At 35.8% G+C, this 22,343-nt stretch overlaps 1 protein-coding gene across 1 annotated transcript in view; it reads left to right on the top strand.

The window, feature by feature from the left end:
• The window catches only part of Stx8 (syntaxin 8), a 253,627-nt gene that overhangs the window by 129,612 nt on the left and 101,672 nt on the right, over positions 1-22,343 (top strand). The window contains exon 7 of the mRNA XM_076870189.1: positions 19,286-19,387. Within this exon, the coding sequence (XP_076726304.1) occupies positions 19,286-19,387 (102 nt within the window). The remainder of the gene's footprint in view (positions 1-19,285; positions 19,388-22,343) is intronic.

Raw genomic sequence — 22,343 nt, 5'->3', positions numbered from 1 at the left:
TTTTGTTGATCTAAAAGGAAGAACCTCGAGATAGCATTCAAGACTTTTTCAATCACTAATTCTCTTTTGGAACTTCAGTGTTTTGTTCTTTGATGTAGGAATTTGAACATGCTGTAAATATTCTGTAGTGGGGATGGATATGAGAATGTAAGTTGGTGATCCTGTTGGCATTTCCGAGTCCTAGAGAAAAGGAAATTTCTCAGGCAGACAAATCCTGTTGGATTGAGGTGAGACTATTTTTCAAAGGGATCAGAGTTCTAATAGCTTAGGTCTGGATATTTCATGAGAGCCTTTCTAGAAGCTTCAGTGAAAATAGAGGTATAAACACTGTGTAGGGTTTTTTATAATTGTGAGACAGGAAATGTTAGCAAACAACATTGGCTTATCTAAGACTTGATGTTTGATAATGATGATTGTGGCCAAAAAGATATGCCATAACAAAGTAACAACTATACTCTGTTACAACGATTAATAATTATTTTTTTAGTTTTATAGCATTTGAGTAACTCTACTGAGTATGGACAAGTATGCAAATTACTACAAAATTTGTACACAGCATGCAGAAACATTCAACTGGATCATAAATTTTGCCTAATATGCTAATATGTTCATTTTAGAAAACAATAATTAAATATTTACTTAATACTTTGGAAGACATTTTTAGGGACAACTTGAATGATCTCATCTTTCAAACAGCAAAAATAAAACAGTACAAACAAGGCAGTCTTGGGATGTGTGAGCTGATGTCCTCCTTTTCCTTTCTGGATGTTGTGGGAAAGCCTCTGGAGCCAAGCAGACTGTTATTCAGACCCCACTTTGCCACTTACTAACTCTGAGACTTGGGACAGATCATGGGACCTCTGTAAGGGTCACGTTTTGTAACACTGGCCTCACAGGCTATCCTAAGGATTAATGGAAACAGCTCATAGGAGTCACTCAGGAATTGCTGACTTTTCTTTAATAAAATTCTCACTTTTGCATATAATTAGAGAGTCAAAGAAAATTGAGGAAATAGGCCTGCTGATATTTCTTACGGATATTCTTAGTAGGAAATTAGCTGGCGGGAGATGTGAATCTGTTGCCAGACTCTTCTGTTCCATTCATCTGCTTTTCTATCCTTATGTCAGTACTATGTTGTCTTGATACCATAGTTTTAGAGGAAGTCTTGAAACCAGATAGTATATCTTTTCCAACTCTGTTTTTCTTTTTCAAAAAATGAATTCAAAGTGGGAAGAGTAGACACCTTTGCCTTGTTCCTGATCTTAGGGGGAAAGTGCTTAATGTGTCATCTTTAAATATGAGGTTAGCTATAGATTTGGTTTTGTTTATAATAGGCTTCATTCTTTAGAACAGTTTTAGATCTACAGAGAAACTGAGAAGTACTACAGAGGGTTCCCTGATATCCGACACTGAATCCCCTGTTGGTAACATCTTATGTTAGCAGGTATATTGGTTACAATTAATGAATCAATATGGATATTTTATTATTAATTAAATCCATAGTTCATTCAGCTTTTACCTAACTTTCTTTTTCTGTTTAATTATCTTGTCCAGGATGCCACATTGTGTTTAATTGTCTTGTCTCCTTAGATTCCTTAGCTATGACAGTTTCAAGACTCTCCTTGTTTTTTTATGGTATTGACATTTTGAGGGCTGCTGGTTAGGTATTTTGTAGGATACCATACAACTAAAATTTCTCTGATGTTTTTCTCATAATATTGGGTTTATGGGTTATTGACATTTTCATCACATTGAGGGTACATACTGTAAGTGTGATTTGTGACTAAATTGACCTGGCTTAGGTAGTTTTTCAGACTTCTTCACTGTAAAATAACCAATACTCCTGATACTCTTTTCCTTTCACCCCTATTCCTGTACTACATCCTTTTATAGGAAGTTATATGATGCAGCCCACACCTAAATGCTGTTACTTCCTGCCTCCTTAACAGTGGAGTATCTATACAAATGGTTTGGAATTCTATATGAGAAATTCATCTATTTTCCCCCAGCTATTAATTTTTTAATCGTATGTTTTGTTAATATAGACTCATAGATGTTTATTTCATACTTAGGATTTTTGACCCCAAACTATTTATTTTGTTGTTTAGAATCTTCCACTGTTAGCCACTGGGGAACCCTTGCAGTTGGCTTCCATGCTCCTTTAACACATGTCGCAGTGGGGGATTTGTTTTTTATTTTTCTTTTTAAAGCACTCTCTTACCGTCTGGTACTACAAATACTCCAGATTGCTCTTATGTATGCTCTTGGGCATGCTCTTTTCTCACCTGAATCAATCATTTCTCCAAAGGGTCCTGGTTCCTTTTATTGGAGAATTATATTAGAAACCAAGACTGGGCACTGAGCATGCTTGTTGCTTCTGGGGATATTGGTTTTTTAAGACCTTCTTAGTTAACAAAGACAGAAAGATATATTTGCTAACCTGTGTATATATACATATTTATATATAACCATTCATATCTATATTAAGCTAAACATGAGTTTATCCTGTCTCTAGCTCTAAGCCATTACCACATATACTGCTCTAGCCTCATCCCCTTGCTATGTATAAACTTCCATTCACTAGTAAGAATTGACATTCATCATCTGCTATCCATTCCCTTAATTGTTCTGTTCTGTACCATGAATACCAGGATGAGAACTTTTAACTCGCAGCCCCCCAGGAAACAACCTTATCAACTAGAATTTGGTGCTTATGTGCAATTATCTTTGCCTTTTGTCTTAGAGATGCAACTCTCTTCCAGACTTACATAGACTAGCACCTTTTGTTTTGCCTCTTTCAGTGATGTTATTCATACATTCATAAATTCAGTTAGATGTTTTAGACATTCACATGTTCATAGTTAAATCCTTTTATCACAGTCCACATTTTGTCCTGGAACCACCAACCTCCTAAATGATTTTTTTAATTTAAATAACATACATTAAGATTGCATTTTATACTGTAACATTCTATAGTTTTTGACAAATGCTTAATATCATCCATCTGCCATTACTGTTTTACACCGAATATTTTACTGCCCTAAAAATTCTTGTGTATCACCTATTCATCCTTTGCCTCCTCCCATTTGGATTGTTTTACTCTCTATATAATTTTGTCTGTTCCAGGATGTCATATAATTGAAATCATACAGTATATTGTAGCCTTTTTATGTATGCAGGTTGCTAAGAAACACATGTTGGTTATCTATAAGTCATTTCAATCGGAGCTGAGCACATTATCATCAGGATTCCAGTCTTCTCAAATAATGGAAAATGGTTGAGTTAGTAACTTTTTTTTCTCATTTTTTGTTACCTTACTTAGCAATGATTCTGATGTAACTTACATTTTTTTAAGTAAACTTTTTATTAAAGGGCTAGGAAAACTGATGAAATTTTTATTTAATGTGCCTAGTATAAGGCTTTTTAATGCCTTAGTAACATGAGGTATGTAATGCTTTTAACAGTCTTCAAACTAGTACTAATGGTATCTTCTGTGAGCTCTGATTTTGTTATGACTGTTAAAATTTTTGTGTTTTCATACTGATTATAAGAGTTAAATATTAGGAGAATATTCTGGATCATGTGGATGATTGCTATATTGTGTTTTGCTAAGCTATTCCAGTCCATGTTTGTATACATATGTGTAATTGTCTTGGATACCAATAGTTCTTGGCTGATGAGAGAATTAATATGTAATAATGTATTTTATTCTAAGAGAAAACCAAAGGCTGTCACTAGGCATTGTATAAAGGGTGTCTCCACAGTTGGAGTAAAAATAAAGAATAGCAGGCCAACCTAAAAGACCTATATCTTAGACATGTTTTAAGCAGCAATTTATTCATTTTATAAATTTATAAAATTTATTCAATTTTATTCATAAAATAAACTTTGTAAACATTAAGTTGTAACTGTTAAATAGAATTTTAGGTTGTTTTTTCTTTTTTTTCTTCTCTTTTTTGTGGTGGTGGTAGTGGGGGGACCAGGGATTGAATCCAGGTTGCATAACCACATATTTTTAATTTTGAGACAGGGTCTCACTAAGTTATTTAGGGCCTTGGTAAGTTGCTGAAGTTGATTTTGAACTTGTGATCCTCCTGCCTCAGCCTCTCCAGCTGCTGGGATCACAGGCATGGACCACCATGTCTGGCTAGAATTTTAGTTGTGTAGTTGATTGATTGATTGATTGATGGTGCTGGGGATTGAACTCAGGGCTTTGTTCATGCTAGACAAGCACTCTACCACTGAGTTATACCCTGAACCCATAGTTTTTATTTTTAATGTAAATATTTTTCATACTATAAAGAGCCATAAATATAAATGATATACATGAGCATTTATTTGTATTTAATTAAATAATTGAATACAAAACATCAATTCTGAGGGATGCAAAAGCATTTTTTTTTTAACTGATAGCCAACTGTATACACCTCAAGATGGGGAAACCATGGCTTAACACGTGGCAAGTTTTCAGTAAATATTACTAGTTGTTGTTATGGTTTTAAATACTATGAGCTTTTAGTAATGCACTGGTCTAGTCTGGCTGTCTTCACTTCCCCACATTTTGGCATGCATTCACTGCTGCAAGTCAGGCAAATTGCTCCCTCCTTGCCCTTTCCTCCCACACCAAAGCAGCTTTGAACACGGTCAGCATCACCTACTCCTTTGCCAGTGCAAGAGGCCTGGCCTGTTCTACAGCTGCTTTTATCAGTTACCACCCCTCCCCAGCCTTCTTTGGGTTGTCTTGTTTTGTCTTCTCCTTTGCCTCCTTTTGTTTCTCTTTTCTTGTTCTGTAAGTGTTGATGTTCTCTGAGACTCTGTTTTACCCAGGACTCTGTTTGTTATATAGTTTTTAATTTTCAAATTAATATGCAACAAAACTGACTTTATGTGTTTGTATGTAGTTCTGAGCATCTTTATACATGTATAGATTTGTGTAACCATTACCATAAACAAGACATAGAACAATTCCTTTTCTCTCAAAAACTGTCTTGTGCTATTCCTTTGTGGTCATACCCTCCCTCATTCCCAACCTCTCGTACCCATTGTCTTCTGTCACTAAAGTTGTGTCTTTTGGTGACTATCTTATAAATCATATCATACATGTGAAATATTTTAGTATTCCATTTTAATTTTCTACTGTGTATTTTACTGAGTTTCTTTGCATAGATTGTTTTAGTAGTTACTAGGAATGACAATATATATTTTGTTTTTAATTTTTAAAAATTTTATTTATGGGAAGGAATGAATATGTATATATATTTCAAAATTTATAGTCTACTGAAAAATCAGTATTTAACCTTTTCAAGTGAAATGTAGAAAATACCAGCATAGATCCCTTTATTCTCCCCACTTTGTCTCATATGTTACACTTACGTACCTTGAAAACCAGACCTTGTAAGTTTGACTTTAACTGTAGAGCATGTATTAAAGAGGTCCATTGGTGAATATATTTGTCCAGACGTTTGTCATTTCTTTTGCTTGCCCTTCATTTCTGATGCTCCAGATTTTCTACTGGTACTCTTTCTTTTCTGTCTGAGTAACTTCCTTGAGTGCCTTTTACAGTAGAGTGGCTAACAAGAGATTTTCTTAGTACTCTTCTTCGTCAGAGTATCTTTATTTTTTTGAGGCACCAGGGATCAAACCTATGACCTCTCACAGTCCTGAGAATGTCTCTATTTTACCTTCATTCCTGAAAGGAATTTTTGCTAAAGATAGAATTCTGTGCTGAGAGTTTGTTTCTTCGGGGGTGGGGGGAGTGTGAGTGTGTGTGTGTGTGTGTGTGTACGCGCTCGCATGCGTGTGCACACATGTGCCGTGGGGGGTGGGAATGGGGAATTGGGGATTAAAACCAGGGTCTAACACAAACTAGGCAAGTGTTCTACCACAGAGCTACATCCTCAACCTTTTTTATTATATTTTGAGATAGAATCTCACTAAGGTATCCATGCTAGACTCGAACTTTCAATCCTTCTACCTCAGTCTCCCAAATAGCTAGAATTACAGATGGGCACTTCTACAGAAGTTACACTTCTTTCTGGACTCTGATTTCTGCCAAGAAATCCACATTCTGTGAAATCTTTGTTCCTTAAAAAGTAACATGTTTTTCTTTAGTTGTTTTTAAGGTTTTTTCCCCCTCTATCTTTAGTGTTACAGCTTGGTTATGACATGGATTTGTGCTTATATTATTTGGGGTTTGTTGAGTTTCTCAAATATGCCAAATTTAGGAAAACTTAGCCATTATTTCTTAAAACATTTTTGCTGTCCTTCACTCTTTGGCCTCTCTTCTAAGACTCCAGTGGCATAAATGTTTGATCTTTCCTCCCCTTAAGGCTATTAATTTTTATTTTCCTTGTCTCTTTTATCTTTGTTTTTTTTTTTTTTTTGTATGGATAGTTTTATTGTACTATTTTCTAGTTCTCTGCTTCTTTCCTTATTGTCTCTGCTACTGAGATCATTTGGCTACTGAGATCAGTGAATTTTATATTTTTCAGTCCCAAAATTTGCATTTGGTTCTGCTCTATATCTTTGCTGAGACTTTCTGTCTTTTTGTTTGTTTCAAGAGTGTTCACTATTACTTGTTGGAGCATTTTTATTGTAGCTGTTTTAAAGTGTTTGTCAGATAATGCCCCAAACTATGGCATCTCAGCATTCTATCTGTTGATTTTTTTTCCCTTGCTATTTGAGATTTTCTGGTTCACCATGTGCTGAGAACTTTTGAATTGTCTCTGGACTTTTTGATTGTTATGAGAGTCTGACTCTGGTTTAAATCCTACAGGCAGTAGGGACAGTCCTTTAAACTGTGAATATACTGGTTCCCAATGACTCTTCATCCAGTGGTTGTAACATCAATTTCCTAAATTAATTTTTTATAGGTGTTTTCAAAATGATATTTGCCTTTTGGGAGTGATAAAACTGAACAGAAAAGCATGTAAATGTTATTAAAAGAATGCTTGTTATTGTGGGGGAAAAGAGAAGTAGTAGTAATTAGAAGGCAACATAGGACACAAAGGTATTGTTGAGGCTTTTCAACCGCCTCTTTTTTTTTTAACATTGGTAATAATTAAATGGGTGTTCATCTGTGATAATTAGGACTGGGATTGTAGCTCAGTGGTTCTGCACTGGTCTGGAATGCATAAGGTCATGGGTTTGAGCTCCAGTACTGCATAAAGAAAAAAAAAAGGTACACATGCTTTGTGATAATTAACTGAGGTATACATATGGTTTTTCATATTTTTCTATATGTGAGGTATGTTTCACAACAAAATAAAAATTCTTATTTATTTACCAGAGATTGAACCCAGGGGTGCTTTATCAAACTGATCCACATCCCCAGACCTTTTTAATATTTTTTTTTTTTTTTTTTTTTGAGGCAGAGTCTTGCTAAGTTGCTGAGGGCCTCACTAAATTGCCGAGGCTGGCTTTGAACTAGTGGTCCTCTTCCCTCAACCTCCTAAGCCACTGGGATTACAGGTGTACACCACTGTACCCGGCAACCCAATTTTGATTTTCTTTTTTTTTTTTTTTCCATTTATGTATTCATCATTTAAGAATACTACTTTAAGTAATTTTATTTTTCTGGAATGATGCTTTAGTGGTATACCCACATACTTTGGGAGGACGTTACAACGTTATTTATCTCTGAAATATTTTTCTAAAGATTGTGTGGGTATATTTCAGAAAAATATATAAAGTATGTGTATATAGATACAGAAATAAATAAAAGTGATTGTATATACACATATGTACATGCACCTATCACAGTTCACTTTGACACATTGTTCATTTATATTTTTTCTAGCTCTGAATACTTATGCATGCTTTCTGCAAATGGGAGCTAGGCCAGCAGATTATATCCCCAGGCAGTGAATATTAGTGCAGCATGGGGCAAATGCTCTCAACCATTTAGCCCTCCTAAAATGAATGTGTTTTGCATGTGTTATTTACTATATTTGGTCTTTCTGCCACTTAATTTCTGTTCTGACAGTTTGGAGCTCTAATAGCTGACAAAAGTATTTAAGTGATATTGCTGTACCCGTCATAAAGGTGATTTTGCTGGATTTGTAAAATGCATGTTTTATGGCAGCTCCAAGTGATTTTTAATACATGGAAGTTAAAGATGAACAGACAGGGATTTGGCCAGTCCTTTGCTGTGAAGGACATTACAAACCTCAGTGCAACATGGAAAGAGCAAACCAAGCAGTGATTGAGTAGGGGAAATCTGGCCAAAGGCCTGCCTGCCATGGCTTCAGAGCCCTCAGGCAGATATAGTGAGTGATTGCCATCCTGTGATGCTGTAAGCCCTTTACTGTAACAAACCTGTGTAGTTTGGTCTCATTTAGTGCTCTTCTTTTCATGACCTTGTTCCCTATATTAACAAGATGGGTGTGTGCTCTCTGGTTGCATGTGCCATTATGTCTTTCTCTTATCAATGAGCACCCACCACAGCATGGCTAGATATATTTATTTACCTATTATGTGTATATAAATGAATGAATGAACAAATGACAAAGTTTCACTGTTGCTCAGGTTGGCCTTGAACTCTTTGACCCAGTGTTCTTCCCCGTCTCTGCCTCTTGAGAAACTGGGACTACAGGTACACAAGTGCACCAGCTTGGAATGGATAGGTTTTGAATCCATAGATCATAGTCTTTGTCCTTACACATCTTTCTACTCCATTGTTTTCTGATATTTAGTGTGTCACTGTCTGAAACCAGTTTAATTTTTTCCCTTTGTTGGTAAGCTTTCTTTCCTGCTTCTCACTTATTAGAATGCTTGTACAATTTTTTTTTCTTTATTCTCACGTTTAGAAATTTTATGAAATGTTGCTAGAACTTTTCATTAATGTTGCACAAAATGTAGTTTTTTTTTGTTGTTGTTTAGGAAGACTCATGTGTTTTATAAGCTTAAGGAAAATTTCTTCTTTATTTGATTTTTGTTTCTGCTCCTGTTTTCCTGGATCTTTATTCCTGCCTCTTACTTGTTCTCCCTAAATGTTTTTCCTTTGTGTTCTGGGAGATTATTCAGGCTCACTTTCTAAATCTTTTACCTATTTTAACTGCCTTCATTGTAGTTTTTCCTTTGACAATTATGCTTCTACTTCATACAGTGTTATTAATAATCTTACTTGTTCTCTTATTGTGGCTCTCTGTTCTTGTTGCATTGATTTGGTATCCCCTTAAATCTTTTTTTAGAAAGAAACCGGACAATTTTGAAGGTTTCTTTTTCTTGAAAGAATTTTGTTTCCTAGGGTGCTAGGGAAAGGGAAAGAGAACAGTCTTTTGAATACTTCTCAGATGTTTCTTTATTTTGAGCTCTTTACTGTTCTTTGCTCTCTAGATGTGTGTCAATTTTAGAAGTTGGGAAGGGTTTCTTCTTAGTATACAGCTCTGTTAGACATTTCAGGCCCAGTTGAAAGGCCTTGGTTTATGGCAGGAGGAAGTAGGAAAGAGCCTGTGCTTTCTGCCTCACCTGGCCCAATGTAAGATGTGGCCAGGGCAAATTTCTCCCTATTTCTTTCCATGGCCTTCATGCCTGCATGGGTCCACAGAGGTTCCTACCAACCTCCCTGCCATAGGATGCTTTAGGTGAGTTGTTATTGTCCCTTTGCTTAGTTATAGGTCAATCTTTTCTTCTGTCCCTGTTTTCTGTAATACATTTGACATCTCTTCCTAGTGTTATTAGAGGCCACCATTCCTGTTTTTAGTTTCTTTTTTTTTTATTATTGGTTGTTCAAAACATTACAAAGCTCATGATAAATCATCTTTCATACATTTGACTCAATTGGGTTATGAACTCCCATTTTTACCCCAAATACATATTGCAGAATCACATCGGTTACACACTCACCTTTTTACATAATGGCATATTAGTGACTGTTGTATTCTGCTACCTTTCCTATCCCCTACTATCCCCCCTCCCTTCCCCTCCCATCTTCCCTCTCTACCTCTTGTGCTGTTGTTCAATTTTCTCCCTTGTTTCCCCCCCTTTCCCCTCACAACCTCTTCTATGTATTTTGTGTAACATTGAGGGTCTCCTACCATTTCCATATGTCTTCCCTTCTCTCTCCCTCTCTCCCCCCACCAATTGTCTTTGTTTAATGTTAATCTTTTCCTCATGCTCTTCCTCCCTGTTCTGTTCTTAGTTGCTCTCTTTACATCAAAGAAGACATTTGGCATTTGTTTTGTAAGAATTGGCTAGCTTCGCTTAGCATAATCTGCTCTAATGCCATCCATTTCCCTGCAAATTCTATGATTTTATCATTTTTAGTGCTGCGTAGTACTCCATTGTGTATGGATGCCACATTTTTTTTTTAATCCATTCATCTATTGAAGGGCATCTAGGCTGGTTCCACAGTCTAGCTATTGTGAATTGTGCCACTATGATCATTGATGTGGCAGTATCCCTATAGTACGCTCTTTTAAGATCCTCAGGGAATAGTCCGAGGAGGGCGATAGCTGGGTCAAATGGTGGATCCATTCCCAGCTTTCCCAGGAGTCTCCATACTGCTTTCCATATTGGCCTTACCAATTTACAGTCCCACCAGCAGTGTACAAGTGTACCCTTTTCCCCACATCCTTGCCAACACTTAATGTTGTTTGACTTCATAATGGCTGCCACTCTTACTAGAGTGAGATAGTATCTTAGGGTGGTTTTAATTTGCATTTCTCTGACTGCTAGAGATGGTGAGCATTTTTTCATGTACTTGTTGATTGATTGTATGTCCTCCTCTGTGAATTGCCTGTTCAGGTCCTTGGCCCATTTGTTGATTGGGTTATTTGTTATCTTATTGTTTAATTTTTTGAGTTCTTTGTATATTCTAGATATTAGGGCTCTATCTGAAGTGTGAGGGGTAAAAATTTGTTCCTAGGATGTAGGCTCTATATTTACCTCTCTTATTGTTTCTCTTGATGAGGAAAAAACTTTTTAATTTAAGTAAGTCCCGTTTATTTATTCTTGTTATTAACTCTTGGGCTATGGGCATCCTATTAAGGAATTTGGAGCCCGACCCCACAGTATGTAGATCATAGCCAACTTTTTCTTCTATCATATGCAGTGTCTCTGATTTGATATCTAGCTCCTTGATCCATTTTGAGTTAACTTTTGTGCATGGCGAGAGAAAGGGATTCAGTTTCATTTTGTTGCATATGGATTTCCAATTTTCCCAGCACCATTTGTTGAAGATGCTATCCTTCCTCCATTGCATGTTTTTAGCCCCTTTATCAAATATAAGATAGTTGTAATTTTGTGGATTGGTCTGTGTCCTCTATTCTGTACCATTGGTCCACCTGCCTGTTTTGGTACCAGTACCATGCTGTTTTTGTTACTATTGCTCTGTAGTACAGTTTGAAGTCTGGTATCACTATACCTCCCGATTCACACTTCCTGCTTAGAATTGCTTTTGCTCTTCTGGGTCTTTTGTTTTTCCATATGAATTTCATGATTGCTTTATCTATTTATACAAGAAATGCCGTTGGGATTTTAATTGGCATCGCATTAAACTTGTAGAGAACTGTTTTTAGTTTCAATTGATCATTTCAAGTATCAATTAAATGGTAGGGAACAGAGGGAATTAAAATAATACCTTCAAGATGGGCTCTTTCCTCATTGTATTGTTTGTTTGTTTTTCGTTTTCTGTGGTTTTTGTTTTGCTTGAGGAACTGGGGTTAAAAGTCAGGGACTCACATGCTAGGCAAGTACTCTACCCCTGAGCTACATCCTCAGCTCTTTTAACTTTGAGAAAGGGCCTCACTAAATTGTTCAGGCTGGCCTTGAACTTGCAATCCCCCTGCCTCTACTTCCTCAGTAGCTAGGATTGTAAGCATGTGCCACCATACCCAACACTTATTTTTTTTAGTAAGCATTTATCTTCAAGTGTCATTAGCAATGTTAAGGATGGCATAATAGCATAATGATTGCATCCTTGAGAATCCATTATTCATATAAAAAGCATCAGATTGATCTGACACATGTTCTGCCTTTATATAGAATTTATTGAGGCTGTAATTGAGAGTAGAAAAAATTATGTGGTATAATTGGAGTCTGATATTTTGAAATAATACGATATTTCTTAGTGCTTTTCACTAAGTTTTGTGCTATCTTTTACATTGTCCTTCTTTCCCCATTCTGTGCTATAATGGCACTTGATATCTCAAATGAAATGTAGGCTTCTTCTCAGAACCAAATGCAAACACCAGGAAGCAAGATAACAGTTCCTCTTTGGAGGTTCAACTGTCAGAAATCTGAAATAATCAGCTGGTTGTTCCACAGCCTGTACTCTGAAACCTGTATTTAATTTGCTCTTAATAGACTGTGGTTAGGGGAATTCCCACCTTAGTTGCTGTGGTCTGCAGGGGAGGAATTCCCTTAGGTTCCCTGGCCTAGAAAATCTCTTTCTCAGAGTAACTGACAAGTAAATTTTACCAAACCAACCAACCAACAGTGGCAGAATGAACCTTTTAAAAAATAATTTGACATTCTGTTTCAAAGTCCGAAAAGCATTTACAGTCGTACTTTGTTAACTTAAGGAAGTGAATCAAAAGAATGAAAATAATAATGAAAGAACAAATTCGTTGATTCATTATTTAGAAATAGGAAAGCATTCCAAGTATTTGACAATGGGCTGTTACTTAATGAATGGTGATTTAATGGAATGAATATATTGTAACCAGTAGAAATTGTAACTGAAGGCTATATAGCTGCATGAAAAAATACAAATACTATTGTGTTGGGGAGGCTCTTTGAATGCAATTATGAGAAAACATATATTTCAGTTTTTAGACAGGAACTGTCTTCATCCATTTGCTACTGCTATAATATAATAGCAGAGTCTGGATAACTTATAAAGAAAAGAACTTTCTTGAACTTGTTGTCCAAGATCAAGGGGTCCTGACTGGTGATGACTTTCTTACTGTGTAAAAACATGGCAAAGGACATTATATGGCAAGATACAGCAAGTGTGCAAGCTTGGATCTCTTACTTTTCTTATAAAGTCATCATGGGGACCCCAGTCTCATCACCTCATCTAATCCTAATTACCTTCCAAAGACCTCACCTCCAAATACCATCAATTTATTTATTTGGAAGTAAATTTTCTACCACATGAACATATTCAAACCATAGCATTCTGCCTCCCAAATTCATGTGCTTCTTACATGCAAAATAAATTCATTCTATTCCAGTAGCTCCAAAGTCTTGGTCCAGCACCAACTCGAAAGTCCAAGGTCTCATCTGAATCAGATGTGGATGAGACTCAAGGCATGATTCATCCTGAGACAAGTTCTTTCCAGCTGTGAAGTCATGAAATTACACAAGTTATCTACTCCCAAAATGCAGTAGGGATATAGACATTGGATAGATATTCCCACTGCAAAAGAGAGAGAGAGAGAGAGGGAGGCAAGAAAGAGGGATTATTGGTCTTAAGTAACTTCAAACAGGGAAAGTAATATTGAGTTTTAAATCTGGAGAACAATTTCCTTTGAATCCATGTCCCCATATCATGGGTACACTGTGTTGGGGCTGGGCGTTTTTGGCCCTGGGGACCTCACCCCTATGCTTTTTTGGGCTCAGTCCAGGCAACAGCTGTCACAGTTTGGAGTCTTATTTCTACAGTTTTCCCTGGCTAGCATTATATGCTGGTAGCTCTACATTTCTGGGACTGTAAGAATGATTCTGCTCCTATGGCTCCAGTAGACATTGCTCTGGTAAATGCTTTCTGCAGTAACTCTGCCCATGTGATAGGCTTCTGCATGGGCCCTCAGGTAGCCTGCAGCATCTTTTGAAATCTAGGCAGAGGTGGTCATGTTTCCAAGCTCTTGCATTCTGCAGTCCTGTAGACTTGACACCGTGTGGATGTTGCCAGTGCTTATTGCTTGTACACAACTTCTAGACCAATGGGTCCAGCTAAGTCACAGCTGGAGTGGTCAAGGAACACCATGATGGAATGTGGTGAGCTGAGACCTGCAGTAGCTCTGGGCCTATGATGGGAGGACAACCTCCAAGATATCTGAAACATCTCTCTGACACTGTGTTAATGAATAGCCCCTGACTCCCTCTAACCCTGTGAATCTCTTTAGTAAATAGCCACTTGAACATACCTTTAGTACTTTCTCCCAAACATTCTTTTTCATTCCTTACATGGCTATCCTGAAAATCTTCTGACTCTTTCTCCTTTACTTTTAGTTGTAAATTCCATCTGAAATTATCTATTTGCTGTGACATCTCACTGTGTGTGGTTAAAAGTGGCCATGCAGCAGTCTGAATGCTCTCATGCTTAGATAGTTCTTCTGCCAGATATCCTAGTTCATCAATCTTCAATCCTCCATTCCACAAAATCCTAGGATATGGACACAGTGCCCCCATATTGTTTGCAACTGTGTAACAAAGATGGCCTGTTCTCCATTTTCCAATACATTGTTCCTGGCATTCGTCTGAGACCTCATCAGAATGATCTGTGCTGTCCATATTTCTGCCAGCACTCTGATGACAGCCACATGAGTAATCTCTAAGAAGATTCAGACTTCCGATAGCTTTTTCTGAGCCTTTGCTTAATGTTCCATTTACAGCAGTCTAGGCTTTTTCTAGCTTTCTGCAAATTCTTCTAGCCTTTACCCAAAGGTGCTTCCATACTTGAGGGTATTTATAAACTACAATTAAATTGTTTTTACGTCTTAAAAATTAGAAGAGGGTTACCAGCCAAAATGAAAAACTTTGTATTTGGTTTAGATTAAAACATTAATCCCTTCACTGTTGACTATTGAGTTTTGCTGAACTAATCTACAAATTGATTGATTTACCTCTGAGTCATAATTGCAAGTATTTACAAATTTAAAGAGAAATCTAATAGCCTAGTAAGCATAGAACAGCTGACATATTTATTGTTAGACAAGGAGTATTTTGCACTTACTTTCCTATAATAACAGAGGATATTAAACCTGAAGTTTATATTACATATTATGGTATTGAGACATATTGTGAGAACCTGAATATAATCAGTTACATGAGAACAATGTACCCCTCAGCTGTACAAGTCATATACAGTTACTATGGAATATCCTGATAAGGCATGAGACCTGGATCATAAAAATACTTAATTTTTTGAACAGATTTTTAAGAACATAATGCCAATGTATATATGGACAACTGAGAATAGGGGAAACCCCCAAATTAATGTTTTAAAAAATTAAAAGCTGTTGCTAGAGGTCATAAAGTTTAAAAGAAATCATCCAATAGATGGTCTCTCATTCAATTGAACAATTAACTATTCCTTTCTATAAAGCAGACACATAATAGTGGTATAAATTTATCTGTTTAAAATATTCCATATTTAAAAAAAAAACAAGAGTTCCCTCTACGTCTACATTTAGTTATTAGTTGTGTCTTACATAGGAAAATAACACTGAATTTATATCGGCAAACAAAAGCACAAGTTTGTACAACTAGGCTCAGCAGCAAAAGTAAAGAATAACATTGAAAAGTGAAAAACTAATGGAAGCCTCACAGAATGAGGATATTTGTGTACGTCCTTGTCCTGTGTGCCCCACAGTCAACATTCCATCCAAAAAAATCCTTAATTTTAAATGCTCCTGAATATAAACACAACTGTGTTCTGTGCTGACCCCCCCCCCCCCACACACACACACAACAACTTCTCCAAGTCCTGTCATCATGTTTTAGGAAGAATACTGTCACAAAATCAGGAAATCTCTTCCTTTGAGGACTTGTTAAGATTCGAAGTTGTCTCTAGCCTAAGACAAAGAGATACAGAAGAATTATGAAAGAAAGGGCACTGAGATTGTGTCTGGAAGTAACTGGGGTTACAGTGGAAAGCAGACAGATTTTCAGTTCATTATATAGAACTTTATAATAATTATAGTCATTGGCTAGCACAGCCACGGAGCTGATTTTTTTTTTTTACAAGTGTCCTTGTTACCCATTGCTGGAGTATTCAGTGAAAGATTAACTGTTCCACTGCCAGGAAAAATGTAAAAGAGGAAGGAACCACAAGGTGGTGGAATGACTTCTTAGAGTTCTAAAGTTTTGTTAGTCTTAAAGCAGTTCTTCCTCCCTGCCTTTCTCCTTTATTCCTTCTTATATACTGGACAAGCTTAGGAGTACTCTAATATTGTAAACTTTAAATTATTTTTTTTCTGGTTTACATTTTAAATTGTATAACTTATATAAACTCAAATGCACAGGTCTTTAGTGTTCAGTTCTGAGTTTTGATAACTGTATACATTTGTATTTATAATATTATAAATATATAAATTATATGTGTTATTAAATTTGTATTTATATATATAATATTTCCATCATTCTGAAAAATTCTTTTTTGTGCCTTTCTAGTCAATCCCCGCATTACCCTAGAGATATTTCTATCCTATGAGTTACGTTTATCTTTACATTTCATATAAATGGAATATAAAACACAGGTCGGTTTTTATTGTTTTAGCCAAAAAAAAATTTACTATTTATACAGTTTTTGCATTCATTAGTAGCTAGTTTTTTATTTTACAGCTATAACCCGATTTGCTCACCCATTCTCCTAATGGTTGATATTTCAGTTGTTTCTAGTTTGGGGTTATCATAAATAAGGCTCTGTACATATTTTTGTATAAGTCTTTTTGAGAAATATATTTTTATTTCTAATTAGCAAGTACCTAGGAGTGAAAGTTCTGAGTGAAAGAACAGATTATGATTGGCTTGATGAGAACTAATGTACACTTCTGTAGTGCCCACACCTTTCTCAACAATTAGCACTGTCAATCTTTAATTTTAGTGTTCAAATGCAAGTGAAGTAGTATCTTATCATGGTTTAAATTGGTATTTCTCTACGACTAATAATGCTGATTTCCTTTTCTGAGTCTATGAACCATTTGTGTATCTTCTTTTGCAAAACATCTGTTCAGATCTTTTTTAAGGCTGGGTTTGTCTTTTCTAGGGATTCTTTATATGGTCTATATACAAATATTTTGTCAAGTATATATCCTGAAAATACTGTTTTTACCAGACTAAGACTTGTTTATCAGTTTTTGTAATGGTATCTTTGGATGAGCACAAATTTTTATTTTTATAATATCTGACCAAATTTTTTCTTTTTTGAATATTCCCTTTTTTCCTGTGCAAGAAATATTTGCCCATTCAAAGTCATAAAGATTTTCTCCTTTTTTTTCTTTTTTTTTTTTTCTTCTAGAAACTTTATGGTCCTGGAACTTAGTTAGGTCTGCATGGTGGGGAAAAAAGTCATTTTGTTTCTGCATACATATATACAGTTGTTCCAGCATCATTTGTTGAAAAGTCTATTCTTTTTCCATTTCAATGACTTGTTGATGACTTTATTGAAAATTGAGTGTACATGCATGTGGGCACTCACAGAGGTCTGTCTCTAGGCTTTCTATTTTGTACCATTGCTATTTTGTCTTTATTCTAATACATGCTGTCTTAATTATTGTGAATTTATGATAAAAAATGAATTTTGGTATTTTAATATCTCCAACTTTTTTTCCTTTGTTAAGATTATTCAAACTACTTAAAACCTATTTACATTTCCATGTGAGTTTTAGAATTGCTAGTTTCATTTAAAAAGCATGCTAGGATTTTGATTGAGATTACATTGGATCTGTACATCAATTGAGAAACGTGAATAGGTATCTTTTAAACATCGAGTCTTCTAATCTATGAATGTGCTATAATGCTTTCTTTTTTTTTTTTTTTAGGTTTTCTTTAATTTTTTTCCCGAATAGCATTTTGTAATTTTAAGTGTAAAGGATTTACACATCTGTTACGTTTATTTCTGAGTACCTGGTAAAGTTTTTTATGCTCTTACACTTTAATAGGTTTTCTTTTCTTTCTATTGTTTAAGTATTTGGAAATAAATTGCCTTTCACAGTTGACTTTGTATCTACCAATTTTTTAAGGTCACTTATTCTAATAGTTTTAAATAGATTTCATAGTTTTCTATGTACACAATCATGTCATCTGCAAATATAGTTTATATCTTCCTTTCAAATCCTTTTGCCCATTTTTTCTCTTGCTTTTTGAGCAGTATGTCAGATTTCTGTCACTTTGACAAAATATATGAGTTATATAAGTTATAAAGAAGATAGATTTATTTGGGCTCATAGTTTTAGAGGATCCCACAACCTAGAAATAAATTATCTTTTTTTTTTTTTTTTTTTGTAGTACTGGGAATTGAACCCAGGGGTGCTCTACCACTGAGCTTTATCCCTGGCCTATTTATTTATTTAGAGACAGGCTTTTGCTGTGTTGCTGAGGCTGGCCTTGAACTTGAAATTCACAGCCTCCTGAGTCTCTGGGATTATAGGCATGTGCCACCACAGCAGGTAGAAATAATCATTATTAACATTAGAATGCCTCATCCACATATATCCCTATAGGTATGCAAATATAGGAAGATGGATATAAGTAATTTCACATAATTAAGATCATAAAATGCTGTTTTAAATATCACTTAAAATGAAGTTAAATGTGTTTAATTTTACTTTTTAAAGATTAGCATAAAAAAATGAACTTCACAGAAAGGATCCTTGCAAGAGATAGTAATTACTAAAAGATGATAATTGCTAAAGGTTCACAAAAAAATGACATAAAGTACATTGAAGTTTTAGCAGTTTTAAAAAGCTATATATTTCTATGTTTAACTTGTTAATGGCTTGATGTGACTTGCTGTGAGAAATGGAAAAAAATAATTATTTCAACTTCTTTTTACTTTACTTCCCTATTCCCAATGGTTCCCTAATTTTTCAGTTGGAATTCTAGATCACATGTTGCTTGCAACATTTATGTACCTTTCTGTTATCCATATATTTGCTTAGTCTCAGTTCAGTTTTGAGATGAATTTCATTCTATCCATTATCTCTTATGCCATGGTCTCTGATTTCTTCATTAAGTTTTTTATTTTTATTCATCTCTTGCTTGGCTAGTTTTCTCATCAAGTGATTTTCTCAAGAAGGCCAAGGTCAACCCTGAAGTTTTCCTTTCTGTCACCTTTATACTTGAATGAAAATTTGACTGGGCATAAATTCATCATGTCATGCTTTCTTTTCCCTAAATTTGCTTTCCTAGAATCCCATTAAACCAGTTTTCTTTCTTTAATATTTTTGTTTTGGCCTATTTTAATCAGAATTGCAGTTTTCAAAGAATATCATATACCTTTTTACTCACTGTGCTTGACAGATTATTACTAGGAAGGATTATCACAGCTATGGAACCACAATCTGAGCTGGGGTATTGTGGGAATATTAATCTCCCATCTTGCTTTCCTTTATAGAGATAATTGATGACCTTGCCAACCTTGTGGAGAACACAGATGAAAGACTTCGCACTGAAACCAGGCGTGTGAACCTGGTGGACAGAAAGTCAGCCTCATGTGGTAAGAGATGATAATCATTATGGCTTTGCTTCTTTGATCACTTGTGGATTCACTCTGCTTTGAGTTTTCCATGTCTCATTACTGCGGGGATTTGGTTGCTCCTCTAATACAAGTGGTATCATTTATTTGATGAAGCATTGAAATTGCCAAAAGATGTGTTGATCTTATTATGATGAAATGAATTATCTGGGGTCCAGACAGAATATCATTCATTATCTTTCTCTTTTTTTAATCTAATCTGTGAAACCTTTGTTTACAGAGATTAATAGTTTGGGAAATTGTATAACATAATGCAGGTTGGTATTGGTAGTTCTTGTAGGTTTTAAAAATGCTCTTGTTTGCTTTTCTGACTTTTCAAAACTATTAGCTTATTATTGAACTTGCCCCAGAATAGTTGAGAGTTGCTCAGATTTTGAAGTCTGACCAAGTTAAGAATCTACATTTGGTGATGTTGTTTTTTTCAAGTCACTTTATGTTTTGATGCCTTGTATACAAAATGGGGATTCATATTTCAAGATAAAAATCACTTGGAGTACTTAACATACTTGGCTAGATATTCTGATTGAGTAGATCTAAGATGGAATTCAAGAGTGCACATTATTTGTTAAGAATGCCTAGCAGTTCTGATGCAGATGCTTGTTATTCTGCAGTAATCCCTATGCAGCATTTTGCAAAGTTTAAATTATATATTGCCTATGTACAGTGCCTTGCGTAAAAGTAAGTGACAGTAAATGTGTACAATGGTAGCAGTCACTGTGATTCTTATTTGATCTCATAAAGGTGCATGAGTTTATAAAGCTAACATGTGAAGAATCACTATTCTTCCAAACTCTAAACTCTTAGGTGCTTTCCAATATTTTCTCTTTTTTAAATTTTTATTTTGATAATGCCTATTTGCAGGTAGAAATTGGGGTTTTCTATAGTCGTGAGAGGGGCAAAAAAGTGGGATAGAAAATAAGTTCTTAGGCCCACTTCAACTCAGAAGTGTACTAGGAGACTTTTGGCACTGGGACTCTAAAGAGCTATACCCTCTGAGTAATTTACACCCTTAAGTAAATTAAACTTGCACTTGAGGACTGTGGAGAAGGCAGTATTGGCACTGAACAGAATATGGGAGGAAAAAGAAAGGTGGGGGTGGGGGAATACAGTTCTGATAAGCTGGGTGAGAAAGGCCCTCATGTGAATTTGTACCGTGGACATAATACACTCAGGTAGCCTGGGAAACCCATACCATGAATTTGGTTTGAGGCTCCAGTTACATGTCAAAAACAAATGAAATGCCTATTAGAGCAAAGAATATTTATCCTACATCTCTAGGAATCAACCATATATATATTTCTAAAGGCAATGACCAGCATGCAATTGAAGATAAGTGAGCAGAGAATAAGCTAGCATACATGGAATAGCACAGCATGAGCAAGGATCAGCAATAGACTGTGGAAAATGGAAACCAATCGGCATAGACTTGTAATTTAAAATTTATCAGACTTAAATTATAACATTAATTCTGCTTTTTAAATTAAAAAAAGTTAAGCTTGAAATCATCTTGATAGAACAGCAAACTCTAAAAAAAAGTAGCATAGAAAATTTGAAGAGACCAAATAGAACTTCTAGAAATTAAAAATAACTGTAACACAAAATGGAATAGATATTTTTCGTTACCAGCAATAGAGAAAATCACCCAGAAGACAATTAAAAAAAAAATTCACACTCCCTTTCCATAAATGCTAGCATTTAGAAGAGGACATCCAAATGCCGCAGAAGTCAAATTATGATCTTAATAGGAAAGGCATTTGAGGGGTAAGGGATTGGTCCAAGAGCCTCAAGACACAGCAAAAATATTACTTACCTATTCCACTCAAATGCAAGGCATTGATCATTTGCATATTGATAATTTTATGTGTAAACTCATACATACATGAAACTGCAGGCAAGGTGTGTTTTAACTAGTAGGGGTGGGATTTAAGCAAACCATTCAAGTGTAACCCGATTACTGTTCACGTGGTGCTCTCTTACTGTGTCACTAAGAGGACTTGAGTGGATGGATGGCAGCCGGCACATCATCATTCTCCTCAAAGGAGTGCAAAACTATGTTGTGAGCCATGAAATGGCCTTTTGTTTCCCTATCCTGCACATATCTTCCTTGATGGTCTGACATACCAGTCATAGACGCTTGAGTAGTGAGGGAATTTCTAGTTATAAATACAGAACGAATTGCAAGGGGGCCACACAGGAGAAGGGCCTGATGATGAATTTGTTTGTTCAGTTGTTAACAAAGAATTCAAGCACCTCTTTGTGAACCTTTCACTCCAGAGCCAGGCTTTAAAATTTTTGCTGAGATCTTTTTTGTGTGATTTTTCCCCCCCTCCCTTTTCTTCTCCCAACTGCAGCCCTATGATAGCATCAAGCAGAAAACAACATTGGGATTTTTTTTTTTCCTAGACTCTAAAAGCAAATTAGACTTAGAGGTTCCCTCTGGTACCTTTATGTATTTTCAGATCTGTTTCTTGTTTTAAGAACATTTACATAAAAGTAGGATCTTTGTAATTGCAGTTTAAATATTCAGTGTGCCTGATCCTCATTAGAATTCAAAATAGAGCCTTGTCTGAGTCTGAGGGAGGGAGCCAATTGTGAAAGCCCAGACGAAGAATTCTGAATGACTAGGGTTGAGGGACAGTCTTGCTTCTCAGCATAGTGACTATTACGTAATGTTGTCTAAGCACATCTATTGTGATTGCAGCAGCGTTCTGGTGATGTGATTAGAAATCAGCCCCCCTGACCTTGCACAAACAGTCTTAACCTAGAACCATTGGGTCTGCCTTCAGCACTGCTGGACATGCTGCAGGACAGGCGTTAAAACAGTGCAGTACAGCACTACTGGGCAGGCATCAAGCAGACCTGGATGTCTATTTGGGCTCTGCCACTTTCAGCCTGGCTGAATTGGAGAGCTCGCTAA

This window comes from Callospermophilus lateralis, chromosome 11 (assembly GCF_048772815.1).
Source record: "Callospermophilus lateralis isolate mCalLat2 chromosome 11, mCalLat2.hap1, whole genome shotgun sequence".
NCBI lineage: Eukaryota > Metazoa > Chordata > Mammalia > Rodentia > Sciuridae > Callospermophilus > Callospermophilus lateralis.
This window is presented reverse-complemented; position numbering and strand designations above follow the sequence as displayed.